General features: G+C 58.9%; 3 protein-coding genes across 4 annotated transcripts; 2 read left to right on the top strand and 1 right to left on the bottom strand.

Annotated features, from left to right (window-relative positions):
- Positions 1-981: 981 nt before the first annotated feature.
- TCHP (trichoplein keratin filament binding) lies at positions 982-5,616 on the bottom strand. Of its 2 annotated transcripts, XM_057378062.1 has the most exons (11): positions 5,396-5,616; positions 5,135-5,315; positions 4,906-4,962; positions 4,271-4,339; positions 3,881-4,054; positions 3,555-3,667; positions 3,208-3,274; positions 2,791-2,963; positions 2,523-2,604; positions 2,170-2,355; positions 982-1,548 (listed from the first exon to the last, which is right to left on the bottom strand). In XM_057378062.1, exons 1-11 carry the CDS (start codon positions 5,566-5,568, stop codon positions 1,516-1,518), a joined length of 1,308 nt encoding a protein of 435 aa, XP_057234045.1. In that variant the 5' UTR covers positions 5,569-5,616; the 3' UTR covers positions 982-1,515. The 2 variants fall into 2 exon arrangements, with proteins under 2 accessions (XP_057234045.1, XP_057234046.1); XM_057378063.1 differs by lacking the exon at positions 4,906-4,962.
- Positions 5,617-6,701: 1,085 nt separating this feature from the next.
- On the top strand, positions 6,702-9,599 carry GLTP (glycolipid transfer protein). Its single transcript, XM_057378064.1, has 5 exons — positions 6,702-6,893; positions 7,563-7,624; positions 7,857-7,990; positions 8,528-8,678; positions 8,843-9,599. The coding sequence occupies exons 1-5, from the start codon at positions 6,791-6,793 to the stop codon at positions 9,023-9,025; spliced, it is 633 nt and encodes a 210-aa protein (XP_057234047.1). The 5' UTR covers positions 6,702-6,790; the 3' UTR covers positions 9,026-9,599.
- A 436-nt stretch (positions 9,600-10,035) lies between these two features.
- On the top strand, positions 10,036-18,647 carry TRPV4 (transient receptor potential cation channel subfamily V member 4). Its single transcript, XM_057378099.1, has 16 exons — positions 10,036-10,092; positions 12,331-12,772; positions 13,678-13,850; positions 14,004-14,156; positions 14,282-14,422; positions 14,516-14,814; positions 15,260-15,439; positions 15,518-15,676; positions 15,784-15,876; positions 15,985-16,058; positions 16,144-16,309; positions 16,839-16,905; positions 17,119-17,432; positions 17,525-17,652; positions 17,907-18,028; positions 18,165-18,647. Exons 2-16 carry the CDS (start codon positions 12,408-12,410, stop codon positions 18,305-18,307), a joined length of 2,577 nt encoding a protein of 858 aa, XP_057234082.1. The 5' UTR covers positions 10,036-10,092; positions 12,331-12,407; the 3' UTR covers positions 18,308-18,647.
- Positions 18,648-20,173: the final 1,526 nt, after the last annotated feature.

The following is a 20,173-nucleotide window of genomic DNA, read 5'->3' as shown; positions in this document are numbered from 1 at the left end:
ATGACAACCCAGTAAATTAATGTTCTTTATTGTGGGGTTTTATTTCCTTTCTGCCCTTCTCAACCCCAGAGGCAGCTCTAGCCCGACAACCATGCAGGCTGGGATTAAAACTGCAAATGACCTTTATGAAACCTACTTCAGATTCATGCAACTGGCCATTAATTAAATACATTGAGAATCTTCTAGGAACTTTTCCTTAAATTGCTATCACTGAAAGGCAGCAGATGGTGTTTTTCAGTCTCTCAGGACCCTTCTGCGTGCTGTTAACATATCTTACCTGCTTTCCAAAGCAGGGTGACAATGAGCTATGGTGTAATTTATCATTTATTTAAACCTGCCTTTGATCCAAAACCAAGGGACACTTTGGTAACTGCCAGCTGCTGCTCCAGCTACACTGAAATCAGAGTGGTTCACACCCCACAGGGACCCCCAGCAGCAAGTTCATGAACCCTCCACTCACAGCACTGCAGTCACAGAGTTTGTAGCACCTCAAGTAACAAAGGTGTGTTTTTCTTTTAGGACTAGATCTCTTGTTCCCCTGTAACCAAACTTGCTCTTCCTTTACAAAATGCTGCAGAGGAAAGGAAAAGCTTTTTTGCCTTTTTCCAAACCTTGTATTTATCAGTGTCATTCTGTCTGTACAATATTTTGACTTTTAATCTTTTGTTTACAGTATTACTATAAAATGCTAAAACCCTTTCAGTGTGTGAAATGATGTGGGGTTATTTGACTGCTGGTGCTCTAAARATCTTTGGGAAAGGTTTCTGTACTTGAGTGAAGGGCTGAGGTTGCTCCAGTCTTTGTCACAGCCCTGTACCAGCTCCTTGTGCATGGTGTCAGGTCTGATGTCAAGCTGCAGCAGTTGATGGTAACAGCAAGGAATGAARTGCAATAATCATCTCCTGTCCTACTGTTGTCGTAGTTTGCTCAAGTAACAAAAAAAAAAAATTCTTGTTCAGGTTTCAATTATTTACTTATGAAACAAGTGCAAAACAAGGTTTAATGATGTTTCCAGCACCTTCTGGAGAGGAACTGGATAAGCACTGCTGCCACAGCACACATGATCTGACTGATTTGCAATGTGCATTACTCATTAACYCCTAAAAGCCCAGTGGACATCCAGGCACAGCCTGATTCTCCAAGATGGGAGTCTGACACAGCCCCTGGTGTTTCACAGCTCCGGTTCCTGCAGAGGCACAGATTCTTTCATGGCTCAGGTCCACAGGGCACTTTTATTTGCTGGCTTGCCTCAGCCTCTCACGTACTAAAATACATGAGCACTACTCCAGAATGCAAAGTGAAGCAGTTCAGTTCTCTGAAGATGCTCACACCTCCACATTCTTGAAGATGGTAGAGATTTGCTCCTCTTCAGCTGGGCCCCAGCTAAATGTTTTCCTATTGACTCAAGTCTTGGTCACAMTGTAGGCTATTCCAGAGGCACCATTTTTTTCTGGAGTTCTTTGAGTCTTCAGAGTTTTCTTTCTTTAGTCTGGAGCTGCATCTCATACTTGTTCCTCAGGTCCAAGCTTCTCTTGGGTAACTGTTGAACTAATGGGGTCAAAAAAAAGACCAGCACTGGTTATGGGCTCTGAAATTAATCCGCACACACTGTCCACACACAGGAGGTGATGTGATGGGCAGGGGCTTTAGGTAGGGTTACTCAAATTTGATTTTTGAGCCAAGCAAAGCAGGACAGACAAAAAAGACACTGAGCAGAGGAGCTGCTCTGTACCAACTGCATTAATGCAGCCAACAAATCCCTTTCAGCACTGAGCAACGTTTGAGGCRTTAGCAACACGTCTGCCTCAGCAGTTCTTAAAAAGTTAGAATTAACTAACTCTTTCTACACAGAGAACTGTAGAACTCTCTAAGGGGATGGAACAGCCCAGTGTTGTGCCCTGGCACTGTGACAACTCAAGTGCACTTCAGAGACAGTGATGCTATCACCCTCCCTGATGGCCTCATGTGTCAGGGTGACCCCTGGTGACCTTCCCCTGCTGTGCCAGCTCTGCTCACCGTCCCACCACTCCAGCTCCTGGCAGTGCTGTCWGGCCCATCCCTCCTGCKCTTCCTCCTCCTCTCTCAGGCACTCTGTCCYCTGTGYACAGCAGAGTCAGGTGAGACAGAGCAGCCTCACCAGCCAGGTGTGTATTGGGGAGCTCAGCCTACCTGAGGCTGCAGCTCCCTCCTGTGGGCTCCCTGCAGTTCCTCCTCCTGCTCCTTCTCCCGAGGAGTCCCTTTCTTTGCCTCCTCGAGTTCTTTGATCAGCTGCTCTCGATACTTTATGGACTCYTCTTGGGCCTGTCTGTTTAACTCCATCTTCTCTTGGATCTGCCGCTGTCGGCCTGCAAAGACCTGTGCGAAGGGAGAGGATGGGGAGAGAAGATTGTTAAACAGTTCCCAGAAAACACACCAGACAAGCAGAAAAATGCCATCCTGGTATGGAAGACTCTGACTCTTCAGAGAGTGGAGGGTTACAAGTGGAATGATGGTTTCATTCATTCATCAACAGAGGTCATCACCTCATTCATCAGGCGATCTCTGGCCACCTTCTCTCTTTCCCATTCTTCTTCCCTCTTTTCCCATATTTTTTTAGCTTCTTCCCTAAAAGAGAGAGGAAGAATTATCTCTGAGGTTAYGGATACAGACGAGCTATCCCATCCTTTAGAGGAACACTTGCGTTTCTTTTCACATTTGTTCCCTGGCASTTGGTGTGTCCATCCCACCTGTCTGAACCAAAACACTCAGCATGCACGAACTCTTCACGTGAAGTTCAGAGGTGAGACTCACCTAAACATAGAGTCAAGCTCTACTTCCCTCTCCTTTTCCAGCTGGAGCTGTTCCTCAATGACCCTCTTCAGCCAGGCCACGTCTGCCACCGTCCGTTCCCGCTGCGCGATGTGCCCACGCTGATCCTCATCTTCCTTCTCCAGGAGRGCTGATAAGATTTGCCTGTCTGTCTCCTGGAGAAAAACCACGAGATTATCAACTGCCCACCAGCCTTCCAGCCTGTGTGCAGAGCTCCTCTAGGCACTGCAGGTTACAGGGTGTGCTCAGCAAGATGCTCCATCTGCTGCTTCCCTGTGAGCTTTGTGCTCAAGCTGGAAGGGGCCTCCTGATCTCTAGGAATCAGAGGCAGACACAAAACACACAGAACAAGCCCTTTTCACCCCACAGAATCTATAAAGTATAAATTAAATCTCTTACCAGCTCTTCYTGTATCTGCTGCGCTCGTCTCTTTAACTGGAGGTCACACTGATGCTTCAAAAAGCGACTGAAGGAGGAAAAAAAAAACAATTTTTTTTTTAGAAGTCAATATCACACTGATTTTAAAGCACCATGTCATTGTACAGCAGCACTCAGGGAGGTGCATCTGTGACTACAGGATGCTAACAGAAACAAAAAGAAATAAGGGCATCCGTGCCTGTGCTCCTTGGCTGCTGTGGGTGAATCCACCAAATCCCAAATAGTTACATCCTTCCACCTTGCCCACAAGTACTGCTGAGAACACAGRAACAGACTCTATCCAAAACAAGCTWCACTTGGTGTCCTACCCAAACTCTTTCTTCCCCCGGTGCTCTTCCATTTGTTTCCTTTCTTCTTCCAAGTTCTCCAGCTCCCACTGCTGCTTTAATAAATTCTCTTGCTCCTTTTTCAGCTTTGTTGCCTAAAAAGGAAAAAACAAACACCCAGAGAGTCCATCAGAGAGCTACAACATCCCAGAGAGCACGCTTGACTGGAGTTTGCACCCTGTTCTGCTCCTCTGCAGGCAGGGAAAAYCCTCCCTGCAGTGCAAACCGGGAGAGGTCAGGTCAGCCTGGCTGTATTTCCAAGTGAAGCAATGAATTCCCTTCTCAAATGAGGAGAAACTCAAGATTACCTTTGTCTCCTGTAATTTCAGTTCTTCTATCTGTGGAAGCAAYGTCTCTGCTTGCTGCTTCTCCTCCAGCTGATGCTTCTCTTCGTCCTGTCTCATTCTCTCTGGTGCTTCCCCTCGCACCGTTTCGGACTCGTTTTCATAACATTTCTTCTCTTCTGGTTCGGTCGCCTCTTCCTTTCCCAGCCAAAAGAAAACAGCATTTCAGGTTAGCCTGACACAAAGAAACAGCTTCTAGTTCAGMAAATCCACAGAGCAGACTCCTGCAAGCTGAAAGGCTTTGTTAACAGTGCCCTTCCAGTGCAGCTCCCGTGGCACAAGTGTCACATCTCCACCTGCACACCCATTTCAGAGTCCTCCCAGTGACCAGAACACCAGGGCTATCCCTCATACCTTGTTTTTCTGTGTTAGCTGATCACCCCAAGCCTCTCCCACATGCTTCCTGTGCAGCTCCGACTCCGCCTGGAGACACAACAGAGGCAGCAGGGCCATCAGTGCCAGAGGTTCTGTCTCCCAGGATCTTCTGGACTCTCTGAAGCATCACCTGGCCCTGAAATCCCAGCAGGATCTGCCTCTGGGTGTCCAAGGTGCCCACCAGGTCCTGTGCTGAGAGTCACTGTCACATGGGAAACACCACAGTGACAGTAACATGGGGCTGCAGCACTGGAGCAGCAGRTGGGTGAAATAAAGAATGAGGAAGCACCATAGCATGGCAGGTACAGCTGAGATATTAAGATTTATATTTTTTGTATTATTTATATTTTACACACCTGAGATATTTACATTGTGAGCACTGAAAATTTGCTCTGAGACTGAAGAGATTTCTGACTTTTAAAAATATTTAGCTCCTTTAGCTTTGAGGAGGCGTCTTAAAACTATTTAAACTTAAAACAATTTCACTTCTTTGCCTTTCGTTTATCAGAACTTGTGATGCAAGATGAATGAACAGTAGAGATATGATGATTTTYGAGTTAAAAGCTGGTCTAATAAATACAAGGCAGCAGGGAGTAAAGAGAAGGCAACATCACCTTTTGGTGCTCCGCCTTGTTTTTGTTCCAGTGTTCGTGCAGCAGCGGCTCAGCAAACTGGGAATACAGAGCTGGGTCATGTCAGGATACGGGAAAGCTCGGCATCCCAAACCCCAAAGAGGATGACAGGGCACCAACTGCTGGCAACTCCTGCGGAGCCCACAGCAAGTCCCGCTGGCACAGGAACAGCCCGGGATGTGGAACGAGCACAGCCGGGCCGCTCTCTCACCTTCCTGCTGCACTCCCCGGGGCCGTCCCGCAGCTCCCGGCTCCGCATCCCGTCCCGCCGYCGCTCCCGCAGCTCCGCCGCCAGCGCCTCCTGCTCCTCGCCCAGCAGCCACTGCAGCCGCTCCCGCCGCCGCTCCAGCCGCGCCGCCGCCTCCTCCGCGTCCCTCCGCGCCGCCGCCGCGCTGCCGCACACACCGGCAGTCAGCGGGACCTCGGCACCGAACCGGGACCGCGCCGGGACCCCGCCGGACCGCCGCCGTACCTGGGCGGGGGGACGCGGGGCTCGGTCCACCGCGCATACTGCGAGCAGCAGACGGCGGCGCGGGCGAAGGCGCGGCTGGTGYTCTCCCACTGCTGCCGGCTGCGCGCCTCCAGCTCCCGCCGCTGCGCCGCCCGGCGCTCCGGGCCGCGGCCCCACCGCAGCCACAGCGCCATCGCAACGCGCCCGCCCGCGACGGCTGCCGCCGAGGGACACGGCGAGATGGACTCCGCGGGCACGGAGAGAGGCGGGGACCGAGGGAGGGAGGGAGGCGGGGACAGAGGGAGGGAGGCGGGGAGAGAGGGAGGTGAGCGGGGAGGGACGGGGAGATGGAGGGGCGGCGGAGGATCGGCTCGCTGCGACCCGTCCCGGCGGTAACCGCCGCGCCCCGAGCGCTCGCACGACGCGCGAATGCGGCCCGAGCGGGGCGCGGTGCCACGGTGCCCGGCTGGGAGAGCGCAGCAACGGTGGCGTTTATGGCGCTGTAAATATTTCAGGGGTGAAAGGTTTCTGTTTCTGCCCGCCTTGGCAGGGCACCAGCGCGGCGCCGCYCGCGGCGAACCCAACCGGACCGGCCGCTGCGTGACCCGGGATATTGACGGGCACCGCGGGAGGGGATGCGGGCATCCAGAAATGAGCTCTGGACATCCCAGGATGGGCTCCGAGCACCCTGGGGTGGGCTCAGGGTCAGCGGGCACCACGGAATTGGCTCCTGGCACCCCGGGAAACGCTTCAAGCATCCCGGGAGGGGAATCGGGCACCGGGGAGGGAGGTGGCACCAGCCCGCAGCCCCCGCAGCTGCCACCGCTGGTGCCCGCACCCTYTTTGTACCCGCACCCTGCCTGCAAGCCACCGATCGCTATCTCCCCACGACCTGTTTTTCCAGAATAACCGGTAAAAACACCGTATGTGGGCTCTGTCACCGKCAAGCCCGCTCCCCACGCAGCGGACGCGCTGAACCTCCCTTGGCTCCCACCCCTTCTTCACCTCTCCGTGTCCCCCGCTCGGTGTCATTTTCCCACCCAACCCCTCACTGAGCTGTTTCATCACTCCCGCGCGTTGAGGTTTGTTTTCCATCTGCTCCCTATAAAATATTTATCTCCCGTGAATAATTAACGCTCGGAACGCGTCCAGGGCAGTGCAGGGTCCCGGGCACGGCCAGGCCCAGAGTCTGAGGGGGCGATGGGGGCGTGGCCTCCTCCTCGGGCCACAAGTCCCGCCCCCTTCGCTCCGGCCAATGGCTGCGCACCGCCCGTACGGGCGGTGCGCAGCCATTGGCCGGAGCGAAGGGGGGCGGAGCGTRGCGTGGGCGCGCTGCCGGGTCGGCCCCCGCTGCCTTTAGAGCCCCCTCAGCCGGGGAGCGGTGAGGGGGGAAACGGGGGGAGATCTACGCTGATCATGGCGCTGCTGCTGGAGCACGAGTTCAAGCCGCTGCCGGCTGACAAGCAGATCGAGACTTTGCCCTTCCTGGAGGCCGTGGCGCACCTGCCGCCGTTCTTTGGTGAGACCGGGGCTGGGAGATGCGGGCTGGGAGCAGGCCTGCTGCGGGCTGAGCTGTTYCGGGGTGCCCCCTCCCCAGTTTTGGGTGGTGATCCCCTGCTCGATCCAGGGCTCACGCCGGGCTTGGCTGCTCCGTCGGGAGTTGCATCACGATCCTGTCAAACCCGCCGAGCAGCCCCGCTGGGAAGCGCCCTGCCATTCCCCTGGAGCACCCCATCCATGTGCATGGCTCGRGGATGGAGCTGCCATCCCACCCCGTGTCGCGACATGGGTGGGTGTCGGCGTGGCCGCCCTCGTGTCACAGTGTGCCCGCTGCCCTCCACAATGTCAGCTATTGTGTGGCGGCTCGGTGGCAGCCCCGGAAGGGCAGGACGTGGGGCTGCCTGCCTGCGGACGAGCAGTGTCCTGTGCCTGTCAGGCTGTTCCAGGACGTTCTGCCAGGGCTGTGTCCCTGAGCAGGGGGGATTGAGGTCGCTGGTGGGGCCGCAATAGGTGACAGGGCTGCCCTAAGGGCCAGCAGCGGTGTGTGAAGCTCTGAAATCCTTTTCTAGTCTCGCTGGCRTGTCTCAGTGCCCCGGCGGTGCTTAAAGTGAAACCTGTTGGTTACAGGAACTCTGTGGTGTCTCCCGTGTCACCAATGACTAATTGTCCTCCCTCCCTGTCTCCACAGATTGCCTGGGGACTCCCATCGTCTACTCACCAGTCAAAGCAGATCTGGCTGGAAATATCAAGGTAGGAAGGGGCTCAGGAGGGCTCAGGGGGGAGAATCTCTGGGGCGAAATGCTGTGGGGTTGGAGAGACAACTCCTGGAGGTGTTTCAAAAGGCTTTTTTTATCACGGGGACTTTTAGTTCAGCGGTGGCTCATCCAGATGCGTGTTAATTCCCGGGGTGCCTTCCCAAAGCCCCATTAGCAGCCGCTGTGCTTCCCTGCTCCCAACAGCCAACCCCCTTCTCTACCCTCAGAAAATCCGGGCGGTTTACGACTCCAACCCTGCCAAGTTCAAAACGCTGCAGAACATCCTGGAGGTGGAGAAGGAGCTGCACGGCTCAGCCTGGCCCAAGACGGGCGCGACGCTGGCGCTGATGTGGTTGAAAAGGTGACTCACGGCGTCGGGAGCTGCTCCGGCTGTGTCCCGGCATGTGGGGAGCTGGAGAGCTGYGTGGGCTGTGGGCTGGTCCCTGTGGGCTGGATCTGGGCAATGTGGGGTGATGTGTTGGGAAACCTGCTCCTCAAATCTCCCCCTGGGAATGCACAGAGAAGCTCAACCTTAGAGTGTGAGCCCACAAATTGTTAGGACAGGTCAGGACCGTGCAGCCTGGAGGGTCCATGGGGCTGCACATGGTCCTGCTCAGCTCAGCCCTCAGCCTCAGCCTCACTTGGAGGTTCCATCATCCCTTGTGTTCCGCCAAAGGCTCCATCCATCCCTTGTGTTCCCCTAGAGACTCCATCCATCCCTTGTGTTCCCCTAGAGACTCCATCTTTCTCTTCCCTGGATGCACACAGGGACCCCCCAGCTCTGCAAGGGGGTCACTCTGCTGGGACTGAGGTTTTTTGGGGTGCTTGGACACACCAGGCTGGAAGCTGGGAAGCAGCACCCGCTTCCCTGGGCTGAACATCTGTGGTCTTCTCCCAGGGGTCTGAAATTCATACTGGTGTTGCTGCAGAGCATCTCGGAYGGCGAGCGGGATGAGGAGCACCCCAATCTCATCCGAGTGAACGCCTTGAAGGCTTACGAGATCGCGCTGAAGAAATACCACGGCTGGATGCTGCAGAAGCTCTTCACGGTGAGCRTTCCCTCCCTCTCCAAGCATCCAAYCATCATCCCTAAAGCTGTTCCCATTCCCTGATGATTGTCCGGAGACCCCACAGCGCTGGACACATGGGAACAGCACAGACCATGCTCTCTGTTGGGTTTGTGAAAGTCAAACACCCTCTCCCTGTTTTATAGGGCTCAGTCTACGCTCTTCCCTACAAATCCGATTTGCTGAAGGCCTTGGAGAAGGGTAAAGAAGTCAAGGAAGAGGAAAGCATAGAAAAAATCCACCAGTTTGTGACGAGGGTCGCTCCAATCCTGGATGCAATCTATGAGATGTACACGAAGATGAACGCTGAGCTGAGCTACAAAGCCTGAAGCTGGCACAGGATTGGCACAGATTAAGTAACGTGTGATGGGTGTTACCTGTGTCTTCATCGCTGAGGCAGCTGGGGCGGCTCCCAGCTCTCCGGTGGCTTCGATTCCTGTCTGGATCTGCAGTGGATAATGTCTTTTCTAACCAAAAAAATAATAGTAATTAACTTTTCTATTAAGAACACGGCAATAAAACAATTGTGGRTGTTAACCTAGGATTTCCCAAGAGGAAGAAGAACAAATGTTTCTCGTCCCAACTGTCGGATTCCTGCCTTCAGTGGGGCAGGGAATGAAGTGTCCTGCTGATGAATCAATCACTCGGACTGTGCCTGGAACCCACCGACGGGCACCTCGTGTTGATTGGCACTGGATTGTCTGAAATTATGCCCATGGTGGAGGAGCTTCCCGGGTGACCTCAACTCCTCCGGTGCCGGCGTGGGAGCGACCCCCTCTGCCAGAATTYGGAAACCAGGGACTGTCCCCGTGGTGTTTGTGGTGCCTTACGAGCCCCCCTCGCCTCCCGGTGCTGCCGAGCCCCGGTGGGAGCAGCAATTAATAAAAACTGATGGTACCCCTGTCTGGGAGCCTCATTTGGGGCTGTTCATGGTCGCCGTGTCAGGAAGGGTGTTCGGGGAGACTGTTTTAGGGAAGGTGTTTTCAGACTGCTCCTGGCAGGGCTGTTTTGGGTAGGGAGATTTTTTTCCTAGGGGAGCTGTTTTCAGGAGGATTTTGAGGAGAGCGTTTTGGAGTTGTTCCTGGGAGGCTGTTTTGGAGCTGTTCCTGGGGGGGCTGTTTTTGAGAGGATTTTTCCAGCTGTTCCTTAGGAGGGCTGTGTCAGAGATGTTGTTCCTGGGGGGCTTGTTGGTATTTTGGGGCTGTTCCTGGTGGGCTGTTTCGTGTCAGGGCCGCAGGGACGGTGGGGCGGGCGGGGGCCGATCCCGAGGGCGGGTCCCGGTGCCGCCTCCGCCGCTGGAGCCGGGGCCGGGGCGGGGAGGGGCCGCTCTTGGGACCGGCCCCGGGCGACTCGGCGGCGCCGGAGCCTACGGGGACTTTCCACGGGACCTTTCGCGGTACGGAGCCGGGGGAACGGGCAACGGGGGGCACGACCGGGAGTGGGACGGGCTGGGAGATGGGGACTGGGGCAGGATGGAGCCCCCGGTGAGGGATATGGAAACTGAGGCAGGATGGAGCTCTCCGGGCAGCACATGGGGACCAGGGCAGGATGGAGACCCCAGGTGAAGTGGGGGCTGAGGGCTGAGCTGGGCAGGGCCAGGTGCAGCCCTGTGGATGCCCCTGGCACTGTGGGGTCCTGACCTGACCGGACAGTCTGGGGACTCAGGCTCTGAGATTGAGGCACCGGGTGGGTTCGCAGGGGAGCTTTGAGGAGGGGGCTTCTATCAGCTCTGAACCCCCCGTGCTGCCCACACCGAGCTCCTGGCTCTTGCCGAGGTGAGCACGGGCTCAGTGGTGGGGATGATTTTGGGAAGCARCTGCATCACTCCGGATGAGCATTTCCTACACGAACCCATTGTGGTTTCACAGTGATTCACTCCCACCAGATCACCCTTTAATGTCATGGGACACCCTCCCTGCCACCCACCCGCAGATGTCCCCACACATCCCGGTGTTGGTGACAGCGTCCRTGCTCCTGTGGTGGGCTGGAGTGGGGACAGACTGGGGACACTGGAGGTACCTGGATGGGAAGCTGGGAAGAGGTGGGAGCACAGGTGGGGTTTGTGTTGGATGCGAGAGCTGTGCCTTGACTCAGTTATTCCATGAGGTGAAGAGGTCTGAAAAATCCAAACCCAAATAACTAACGGGCCAAATCAAACCCCTGTGACTGCACCTTTCCTGGCAGCGCCCGGGCTGACGGCACCAGCCCCGAGTCCCTCATTTCCCACAAAACCTTCCAGCCCCATCCGGTGACAGCAGGTGTGTGACAGCCCGTGCCGTGTCCGGGTTTTTCCTAAAGCTGCATTTTTCTGGGATCCAGCACAATTTGGACAGGTCAGGTGCTCCGTCCCCATTCCCAGCCCGCAGGGTCGGTGTGCTTGGGCAATTCCCTCTTCTCCTTTATCCAAGGTCCATCCGGCCGTGTGAGGGCTCCTGTTTGCRTGGGGTCGGGATGTGGGACCTGCGGGCTTTGGCAGGTGCTTGTGGAATTTCTTACAGAGACAGGGATGGCGGGAAAGTCGGCAAAGAGGAGAAACTGCCAGCTCTGTGTCCCCCAGGGCTATAATGTTCCCAGGGTTGYACTGTCCCCACTGAGTGTACCCCACAGCTGCTGTGTCCCTTCTGGGTGCCCTCCGAGGCTTCACCATCCCTACAGTGCCCGCCAGAGAACCCCTCCCTATTGCTGTGGGGTTTTCGGGAGTTTGCCACCCTCATCCCCCGTGCCCACGGGGCACCACGTGGCTGCCAGGACTCGCTGCCCCTTTGGAGCCCTTTTCCCGGCAGTGCCCAGCTTGCCGCTGTGGCTGGTCACTCAGAGCTGCAGCCCAGCACCAAATGACACGTTTGCTGCTGCTTTTTCTGTCCCAGGACCCGCGGGGAGGGCTGTGCTGAGCTCTAACGCTGCTGCGTTTGGCCGGAGGGTTTTGGGGGAAAGCGGGGCTGGGGAGTGCCCGGGGCCGGTCACCTGCCCGTGTCCGGCGGGACAGGACACGGTGACACGGTACAGTGCTCTGCTGGCCGCGCTGAGAGCACGTCTCTCCTTCATCTCCACGTCCCTCCRGGCAACCTAAACCCGTAATTTCTTGTCCCAACCGCTGCTCCTGCCCCCCGGAGCCGCGCCCGTCCCCTCCCGGTGCCCAGATCCGCGTCCCACCGAGCCCCCCTGGGTTGTGGAGCATCAGGAGCAGCSCTGGCTCCGCTCCCAGCCCTGCTGCGGTGGCGGCTCCTGCTGCCTCTGGGCGCTTCCCTGGACGCTTCCCCGTTCGTGGGGAGTATCCCAAGGAATGTTTTCTTTCCTTGGGCGGCAGATCGGAGCGCACAGGGTCTGCTCTGTGCCCTGTCCTGGGCTGCACCCCGGCTGACCGCAGCGGGGCCGGGCTCGCCCTCGCCCAGCACGGCAGCGCCGCAGCCGGAGGGGCCCCCGCAGACGTGAGGGGTCCCCGCAGCGGGTAGGTGGGTGCCGAGGAGAGCCGGGACAAGGCAGCACCGTCCGGGAGATTCTGAGTTACAGGGGGATCCCGCCGGCCCCCACCGCTGCCAGGGTGGGTGTGAGACCCGTCCCGCCGCGGGGTTCGGTGCGCCGGGGAGAGGATGTGGAGGTGTTTTGGGGGTGACGCTGGGTTTTCTTCTGCCAGGTTTGCTTTCGTAGAAGAAGCCGGGTGTCACAGCAGCCCAGGCAGGTCAGTCGTGCCCGTCTCTCCGGGCAGGAACCATGGCAGACCCCGAAGACGCCCCGCGCGATGCCGGGGAGGGCGCGGCGGAGGACGGCACCCTCCAGAACGACTCCTTCCCTCTCTCCTCGCTGGCCAACCTGTTCGAGAACGAGGACGCCCCGAGCTCCGCCGAGACAGCCCGGGGTCYCCCCGGCGCCGGGGATGGGAAGCAAAACCTGCGCATGAAATTCCAGGGGGCCTTTCGGAAAGGCGCCCCCAAACCCATGGAGCTGCTGGAGGCCACCATCTACGAGTCGCCCGTGGTCCCCGCGCCCAAGAAAGCCCCCATGGACTCCCTCTTCGACTACGGCACCTACCGCCACCACCCCAGCGAGAACAAGCGCTGGCGCAGGAGGGTCGGGGAGTGAGTACGGGACCCCCGCGCCTCCCGGTGCGGTGAGGGGAGCTGGGGTGGGGGCGCCCCGGTGGGGATGGGGATGTTGAGCAGCTGGGGACCGGGGCAGACCTTTCTGTGGCATTTTGGGGTGCTTTGGGCAGAGGTGTGGCGCTGAGGGAGCAGCTCCCGGTGAGTCCCATGGGCTGTGCCCATGCCGTGGCGGGGCTCCGCAGCCCCCGGTGCCGCGGGGACGGGAGCTCGCTCCCCTTCCCCCTTACGGGCGCCGTGAAAGAGGCTCTGTGCGCCCAGCCGCTCCCCTGGCCGGTGCGGCCGTCTGGCTGAGGCATGAAAGGGCTTTTCAGGAGAGCCTCCGCCCTGCCCGCGCCAGGAAACCGGAGCCGGGGGGGGCAGCCCGGGGCCGGACGCACAATGCCCCTCTGTGCCGGGCACCTGGGGCGGCCACCGTGGCCCCCYGCCAGTGTCCCCACCCAGGGGTGCAACCGGCTCAGGAGAGCGGGATGTTTCCCCTGGAGGTGGGCGGAGGGGGCCAGGATGCCCTCAGACTCGAAATCCCCGGCTGCGGCRGCCGCCGTCCGTGCTGCCCTCATTSCCGGTGCCCGGAGCTGACCGGTTGTCCCCGGTCCTGCCGACTGCTCCGACCGGTCTGGCTTCACCCGAGGAGCTGGAGCGTGACCAAGCCGGCGGCCTGTCCCTCCAGGGGGGCACAGCCGGGGGCCCCGAACGCTGCAGCTCCTGGTGGGAGCGGGCAAGGCACTGGGAGCACTGAGCTGCTGCGGGTGCGGAGGCTACCCCGGCCCCACAGGTGACCCCAGCCGGGGGTTGTCCCCACCTGCCTGTCCCCAGAGCACCCTCGAGCTCGTTGCCCAGCTGAGGTGTCCCTCCAGTCCCCAGCGCTGGCSTTTCTCCCGCAGGAAGCAGCCGCCGGCCGCAAAGGGGCCGGCTCCCGACCCGCCCCCCGTCCTCAAGGTTTTCAACAGACCCATCCTCTTCGACATCGTSTCCCGGGGGTCCCCGGCCGGCCTGGATGGGCTCCTCTCCTTCCTCCTCACYCACAAGAAGCGCCTCACAGACGAGGAGTTCCGAGGTGAGGGCCTGGGGGGTTCCCTGGCCTGCTGCCGGGGCTGTGCCGCTGGTGATCCCGGTATTCCTGYGGGGATGGGGATGCACAGCTCCGGCATGGGCAACCCGGGGCCTGAGGGGCTCGCCCTGGCCCCTCCTCAACACCCTCCACTCGCAGAGCCCTCCACGGGAAAGACCTGCCTGCCCAAGGCTCTGCTCAACCTGAGCGGGGGCAAGAACGACACCATCCCCGTCCTGCTGGACATCGCCGAGAAGACGGGAAACATGCGGGAGTTCATCAACTCGCCCTTCAGGGACGTCTACTACCGAGGTGGGGGGCACTGCTGGCCCCGCCTGGGCACGGGCGACACTGGGGTGGTTCGGGGACCCTGGGAAGGCTGGMACTCGGGGGATGTCACGGGATAAGGAGGTGGCTGACGGGCGGCTCTGTCCCAGGTCAGACCGCCCTGCACATCGCCATCGAGCGCCGCTGCAAGCACTACGTGGAGCTGCTGGTGGAGAAAGGGGCAGAYGTCCATGCCCAGGCCCGCGGCCGCTTCTTCCAGCCCAAAGGCGAGGGCGGCTACTTCTACTTCGGTGAGCAGGGAYGGAGCCCGGCGGGCTGCACCCCGARATSCCCRCKCTGCGGGGAAGGAAAGGGTGACAGGAGCCCCGGTGTTGTCCCCGCAGGTGAGCTGCCCCTGTCGCTGGCCGCCTGCACCAACCAGCCGCACATCGTGCACTACCTGACGGAGAACGGGCACAAGCAGGCGGACCTGCGGCGCCAGGACTCCCGCGGCAACACCGTGCTGCACGCCCTGGTGGCCATCGCCGACAACACCCGCGAGAACACCAAGTTCGTCACCAAAATGTACGACCTGCTSCTCGTCAAGTGCGCCAAGCTCTTYCCCGACACCAACCTGGAGGCTCTGCTCAACAACGACGGGCTCTCCCCGCTCATGATGGCAGCCAAGACCGGCAAGATCGGGGTACGGTGACGGCCCCGTAGTGGGGGACAGACATCAACCTGCGATCCACGCTGAGCCCTGTCACACTCAGTGCATGTCGCTGCTGGCTTCTCTCTGCAGATGCTGGTGGAAACCTGGATGTGCAGATTGTTAACCCTAAAAGGGGCTAATTAAAGCCCCTTTACATTCTGGCCCTTTCCAGATTAACCCCAGACCCTCGCACAGCCCATCCTCTCCCCTGACCTGCCCTCAGCCTCTGGTGGGGCAGGCAGAGGAGTCACCAAAAACACAAAAGCTGCAGCATTCTCGGGGCTGTGGCAGTGTCTGTGCACCCCAGCAGCTCCTGAGTCCCTTGGGGTGCAGGGGTGGTTTGGGGGATCCCCTCGGGATGGGGTGGGAGGAACACAGGGTGCCCCAAGCAGGTTGGGGTCAGGTCTGTGTGTAAGCAGCCCCCCACCTCGGGCAGATCTTCCAGCACATCATCCGGCGGGAGATCACGGACGAGGACGCCCGGCACCTGTCCCGGAAATTCAAGGACTGGGCGTACGGCCCCGTCTACTCCTCCCTGTACGACCTGTCCTCGCTGGACACCTGCGGGGAGGAGGTGTCTGTGCTGGAAATCCTCGTCTACAACAGCAAGATCGAGGTGTGCAGGGGCTGGGGGGACCGGGAGGGGGCTGGAGGGGTGGCCCTGTCCCCTCTGTCACCGTCCACATCCCAGCAGAACCGCCACGAGATGCTGGCAGTGGAGCCCATCAACGAGCTGCTGCGGGACAAGTGGCGCAAATTCGGGGCCGTGTCCTTCTACATCAGCGTGGTGTCCTACCTCAGCGCCATGGTCATCTTCACCCTCGTGGCCTACTACCGCCCCATGGAAGGCCCCGTGAGTCCCCACGCTGGCACGGCCCCATGGGCCAGCACAGCTTGGCAGGGGGGTCTTTGCCCCTGGGAAAGGGGGAGCAGCTCAGCTCTGTCCTCTCCTCCCCACAGCCGCCCTACCCCTACAGCAGCACCGCCGACTACCTGCGYCTGGCCGGGGAGATCATCACCCTCCTCACTGGAGTGCTCTTCTTCTGCACAAACGTCAGTGTGGCAAGGCAGCGGGACCACAGAACCCTTGGGGTCTCCAGGGGTGACAGCCCTGGGGACCCTGCCACTCCAGATCCTTCAATCTCTGCCTCTGCCCCACAGATCAAAGACCTGTTCATGAAGAAATGCCCAGGTGTCAACTCCTTCTTCATAGAYGGCTCCTTCCAGCTGCTCTAGTAYGTGAGGAACCCCCAGGGCCACCACSARTCACCTCAACCCCCAGCCTTGTGGGTGCAGGGCCTGACCCCAGCTCTCCTCCAGCTTCATCTACTCGGTGCTGGTGATYGTGACGGCGGGGCTGTACCTGGGTGGCATCGAGGCGTACCTGGCCGTCATGGTGTTTGCGCTGGTGCTGGGCTGGATGAACGCGCTCTACTTCACCCGCGGCCTCAAGCTGACRGGGACCTACAGCATCATGATCCAGAAGGTCTGGGGTGGGGCTCATGGGTCTGTCTTTCTCCAGGGGTGATGCTCYTGTGGAAGTGTGRCTTGRAAAGGWTCCTCCAGGCTCTGTGTGGGGTTGSTGTGGCTCTCYACTCCCTRCTCCTGGAACCAGCAGTGTCGCTGTTGGCTRGACAKCCGACACAAAATAACAGACACAAAGACACACAYATACACACACAAAAARTAAYCMCTTTATTCTGGKATAGGCCTCTTTTATCCACTTTAGCAAYSAGTGCATACATTTGTGTCAAACATACATTGGTCAGTGAGGCTGTCACTTTCTACTCAACAGCATAGGATTGGTAGGTTTGTAAAAGCTACAGTATTAGTAATGTTTATAATTGTAAGCCACCTGTATTATCAATTCTACATTCCAATCTTTTTTTTCTCAAGACAGCCAAGGACGTGGCGTTTTTCTCCCMTGCAAGYTGTTAACACTCCCTACACAGCAGCACAGTTTGGTGGTGATGTTTTTGTCCAGCTCACCTCACCCTGCTCTCCATCACTTTTAGATCCTCTTCAAAGACCTGTTCCGATTCCTGCTGGTCTACCTGCTCTTCATGATTGGCTATGCCTCAGGTAACACCTGGCTGGGGGAAGGATGACCCTATGGCTCAGCACGGCTGGGCAGGGGGCTGTGAACCCCCAGGCCCATCCCACCTGCCCACGGGCTCAGCCTTTTCCTSCTCCAGTGGTGGAGAAGGTCTCAGCCAGCTCAGAGCCACATTGGGGCCCACTGTGGATCCTGTCCTTGCTGTTCCCCCTGTGGAATCACTGTCCCTTGTCCCCCAGCCCTGGTGTCCCTCCTCAACCCGTGTCCCAGCAGTGAGTCCTGTAGCGACAAGTCCAACTGCACGGTGCCCACCTACCCGTCCTGCCGGGACAGCCAGACCTTCAGCACCTTCCTGCTCGACCTCTTCAAGCTCACCATCGGCATGGGTGACCTGCAGATGCTCGAGAGCGCCAAGTACCCCGCTGTTTTCATCATCCTCCTYGTCACCTACATCATCCTCACCTTCGTGCTCCTCCTCAACATGCTCATCGCCCTCATGGGTGAGACCGTGGGCCAGGTCTCCAAGGAGAGCAAGCACATTTGGAAGCTGCAGGTACCACACCCCGGGGGCTGCGGGATGGAGGCTCCAGGGGCTGCCTGTGCCTGGGGGGCTGCGGTTCAAGCAGTCCCCGGTGTCCCTGGCAGTGGGCCACCACCATCCTGGACATCGAGCGCTCCTTCCCGGTGTTCCTGCGCAAAGCTTTCCGCTCGGGGGAGATGGTCACCGTGGGSAAGGGCACGGACGGGACCCCCGACCGCCGCTGGTGCTTCAGGTAAAGCTGGGCACCCTTGGGGGCTGGAGAGCTGCTGAGCCTCTCCCACCACGGCCAGCAGCATTTTGAGGGGCTGGCATGAGTGTGCTGGGTGTTTTGTAGTGATGTGGAGGCAGCTGGCACTGCCGGTGGGTGCTGGAGCTCCCGGACACTCCCACCCTGGTTCCCGGGCACTCCGACCCCGGCTCCCGGGCACTCTCACCCCGCCTCCCGGGCACCCTGTGCAGCCCCCGCGGGTCTGACCTTCCCCACAGGGTGGACGAGGTGAACTGGTCCCACTGGAACCAGAATCTGGGCATCATCAGTGAGGACCCGGGCAAGAGCGACACGTACCAGTACTACGGCTTCTCCCACACCGTGGGCCGGCTGCGAAGAGGTGAGCGCCRTGCTGTGGGCTGGGATCACCCCTGAGGATGCTGCTTGCAGCCTCCGATGAGSCCCAGGAGCAGATTTGGGGGCCGGGGGAGCAGCCACAGGCTCCCGGCTCTGCCAGCCTCCCACCCTCTCCGCAGATCGCTGGTCGACGGTGGTGCCGCGCGTGGTGGAGCTGAACAAGAGCAGCTCGCCGGAGGAGGTGGTGGTGCCCCTGGGGACCGTGGGGACAGCGGAGCCGCGGGAGAGGCGGCACGGCCACACCCCGAGCTCCCCGCTCTAGCCCGGCAGCACCAGCAGCTGATGGACTGTGCCCAGATCYCCGGACTGGGCTGGATGGTGCTTGTCTGCTCCTCAGGGATCCGCGCAGCCCCTGTCCCTCCGGCAGCCGCTGTCCTGGCTGTCCTGGGGGTSCTGGCCCTGCCCCGGGTGGTCTCGGCTCTCACCGGCGAGCTCCAGTGCCACCGCTTCGCTTTGCTGTGCCGGGGCCGCGGCTGTGCCGTGCCGGGAGCCTCGGCCCGGCCCGGGGGTGGAGAGCGCGGCCCCCGATGCCTTTCCAAGGCCGATGGTTTTGCCACAGAGTTTTGCACAAGATTTATATTTCTATTTATTTAGTAATAAAGACTGACCCGCCACCGCCGCCTCCTCCCGGCGCTGAGTGATTGAGAGCCGGGCTGCCGGCGGGGTTCGGGGAGGGATGGAGGAGCCGGCTGCTCTCTGGCCGTGCCGTGCCGTGCCGTGCCGTGCCTTTGGGCACGGTCAGCCATCCTGCTGAGCTGGGGTGTGGTGCACGGATGGGGTGCAGGGCCATGGTGTACAGGCGGGGGACAGGGATGTGATGATGTACAGGGACTGGGATGTGATGTACAGGGACCGGAATGTGATGTACAGGTGGGGGACAGGGATACAATTCACAGGTGCGGTGCATGGTTACAGTGATGTGGGACATGGATGTGATGATGCACAGATGTGGGACAGGGGTGTGATGATGTACAGGTGTGGGACATGGATACGATTCACAGGTGCAGTGCATGTTACGATGTACAGATGTGGAACATGGGTGTGATGACACACAGGTGTAGGACATGGATGTGAGGATGCAGGTGCCATATAGGGATACGAGGTACAGGTGTGGACAGATGTGGGACATGGATGTGATGATGCACAGGTGTGACACAGGGGTGTAATGATGCACAGGTATGATACATGGATGTGATGTGCAGGTGTGGACAGGTGTGGGACATGGATGTGATGATGCACAGGTGTGACACAGGGGTGTGATGATGCACACGTGTGACACAGGGGTGTTATGATGTACAGGTACGGGACAGGGATACAATTCACAGGTACAATGCATAGTTACAATGTACAGATGTGGTACATGGATGTGATAATGCACAGGTGATACGTGGATGTGATGCGCAGGTGTGGGACATAGATGTGATGAAGCACAGGTGTGATATATGGATGTGATGATGCACATGTGTGATACATGGATGTAATGTACAGGTGTGACACGTGGATGTGATGATGCACAGGTGATACATGTATGTTACAATGCACAGATGTGGTACATGGGTGTGATGATACACGTGTGACACATGGATGTGATGATGCACACGTGTGACACAGGGGTGTGATGATACAGGTGTGACACACGGATACGATTCCCAGGTGCGGTGCGCAGTTACAATAATGTGGTACATGGATGTGATGATGTACAGGTGTGACACATGGCTGTGATGATGCCCAGGTGACACATGGGTGTGATGATACACATCTGTGGCACATAGATACGATTCCCAGGTGCGGTGCGCGGTTATTACAATGCCCAGGTGCGGAGCAGGGATGCGGGCACGGCTGCAGCGCGGGATGGCTCCACCGGAGGGCAGCGCACACCGCGCGATGCGGGAGCGGCCCCGGCGATGCGCGGGGAGCCCGGGCCGGGGCTGACCCCGCACCCCGAGCGCACGGGTGGGACCGGCACCGGGCTGGGGGCAAACCTCTGCTCCTCATCCCATCCCATCGCATCCACACTCCATCCCCTCTCGTCCCTGGCCCATCCCCATGGATCTCCGTCCCTTTTGCGTCCTATCCATCACCCCTCTGTAACTCCTTTCCTCACCCTCCCAGCCACCTGCAGCTTTCC

Source organism: Malurus melanocephalus, unplaced genomic scaffold (assembly GCF_030028575.1).
Source record: "Malurus melanocephalus ecotype Western Australia unplaced genomic scaffold, MMel_1.1 scaffold_340, whole genome shotgun sequence".
Taxonomy (NCBI): domain Eukaryota; kingdom Metazoa; phylum Chordata; class Aves; order Passeriformes; family Maluridae; genus Malurus; species Malurus melanocephalus.
Note: the sequence above shows the minus strand (reverse complement) of the source record. Positions and strands in the feature narration are given on the sequence as shown.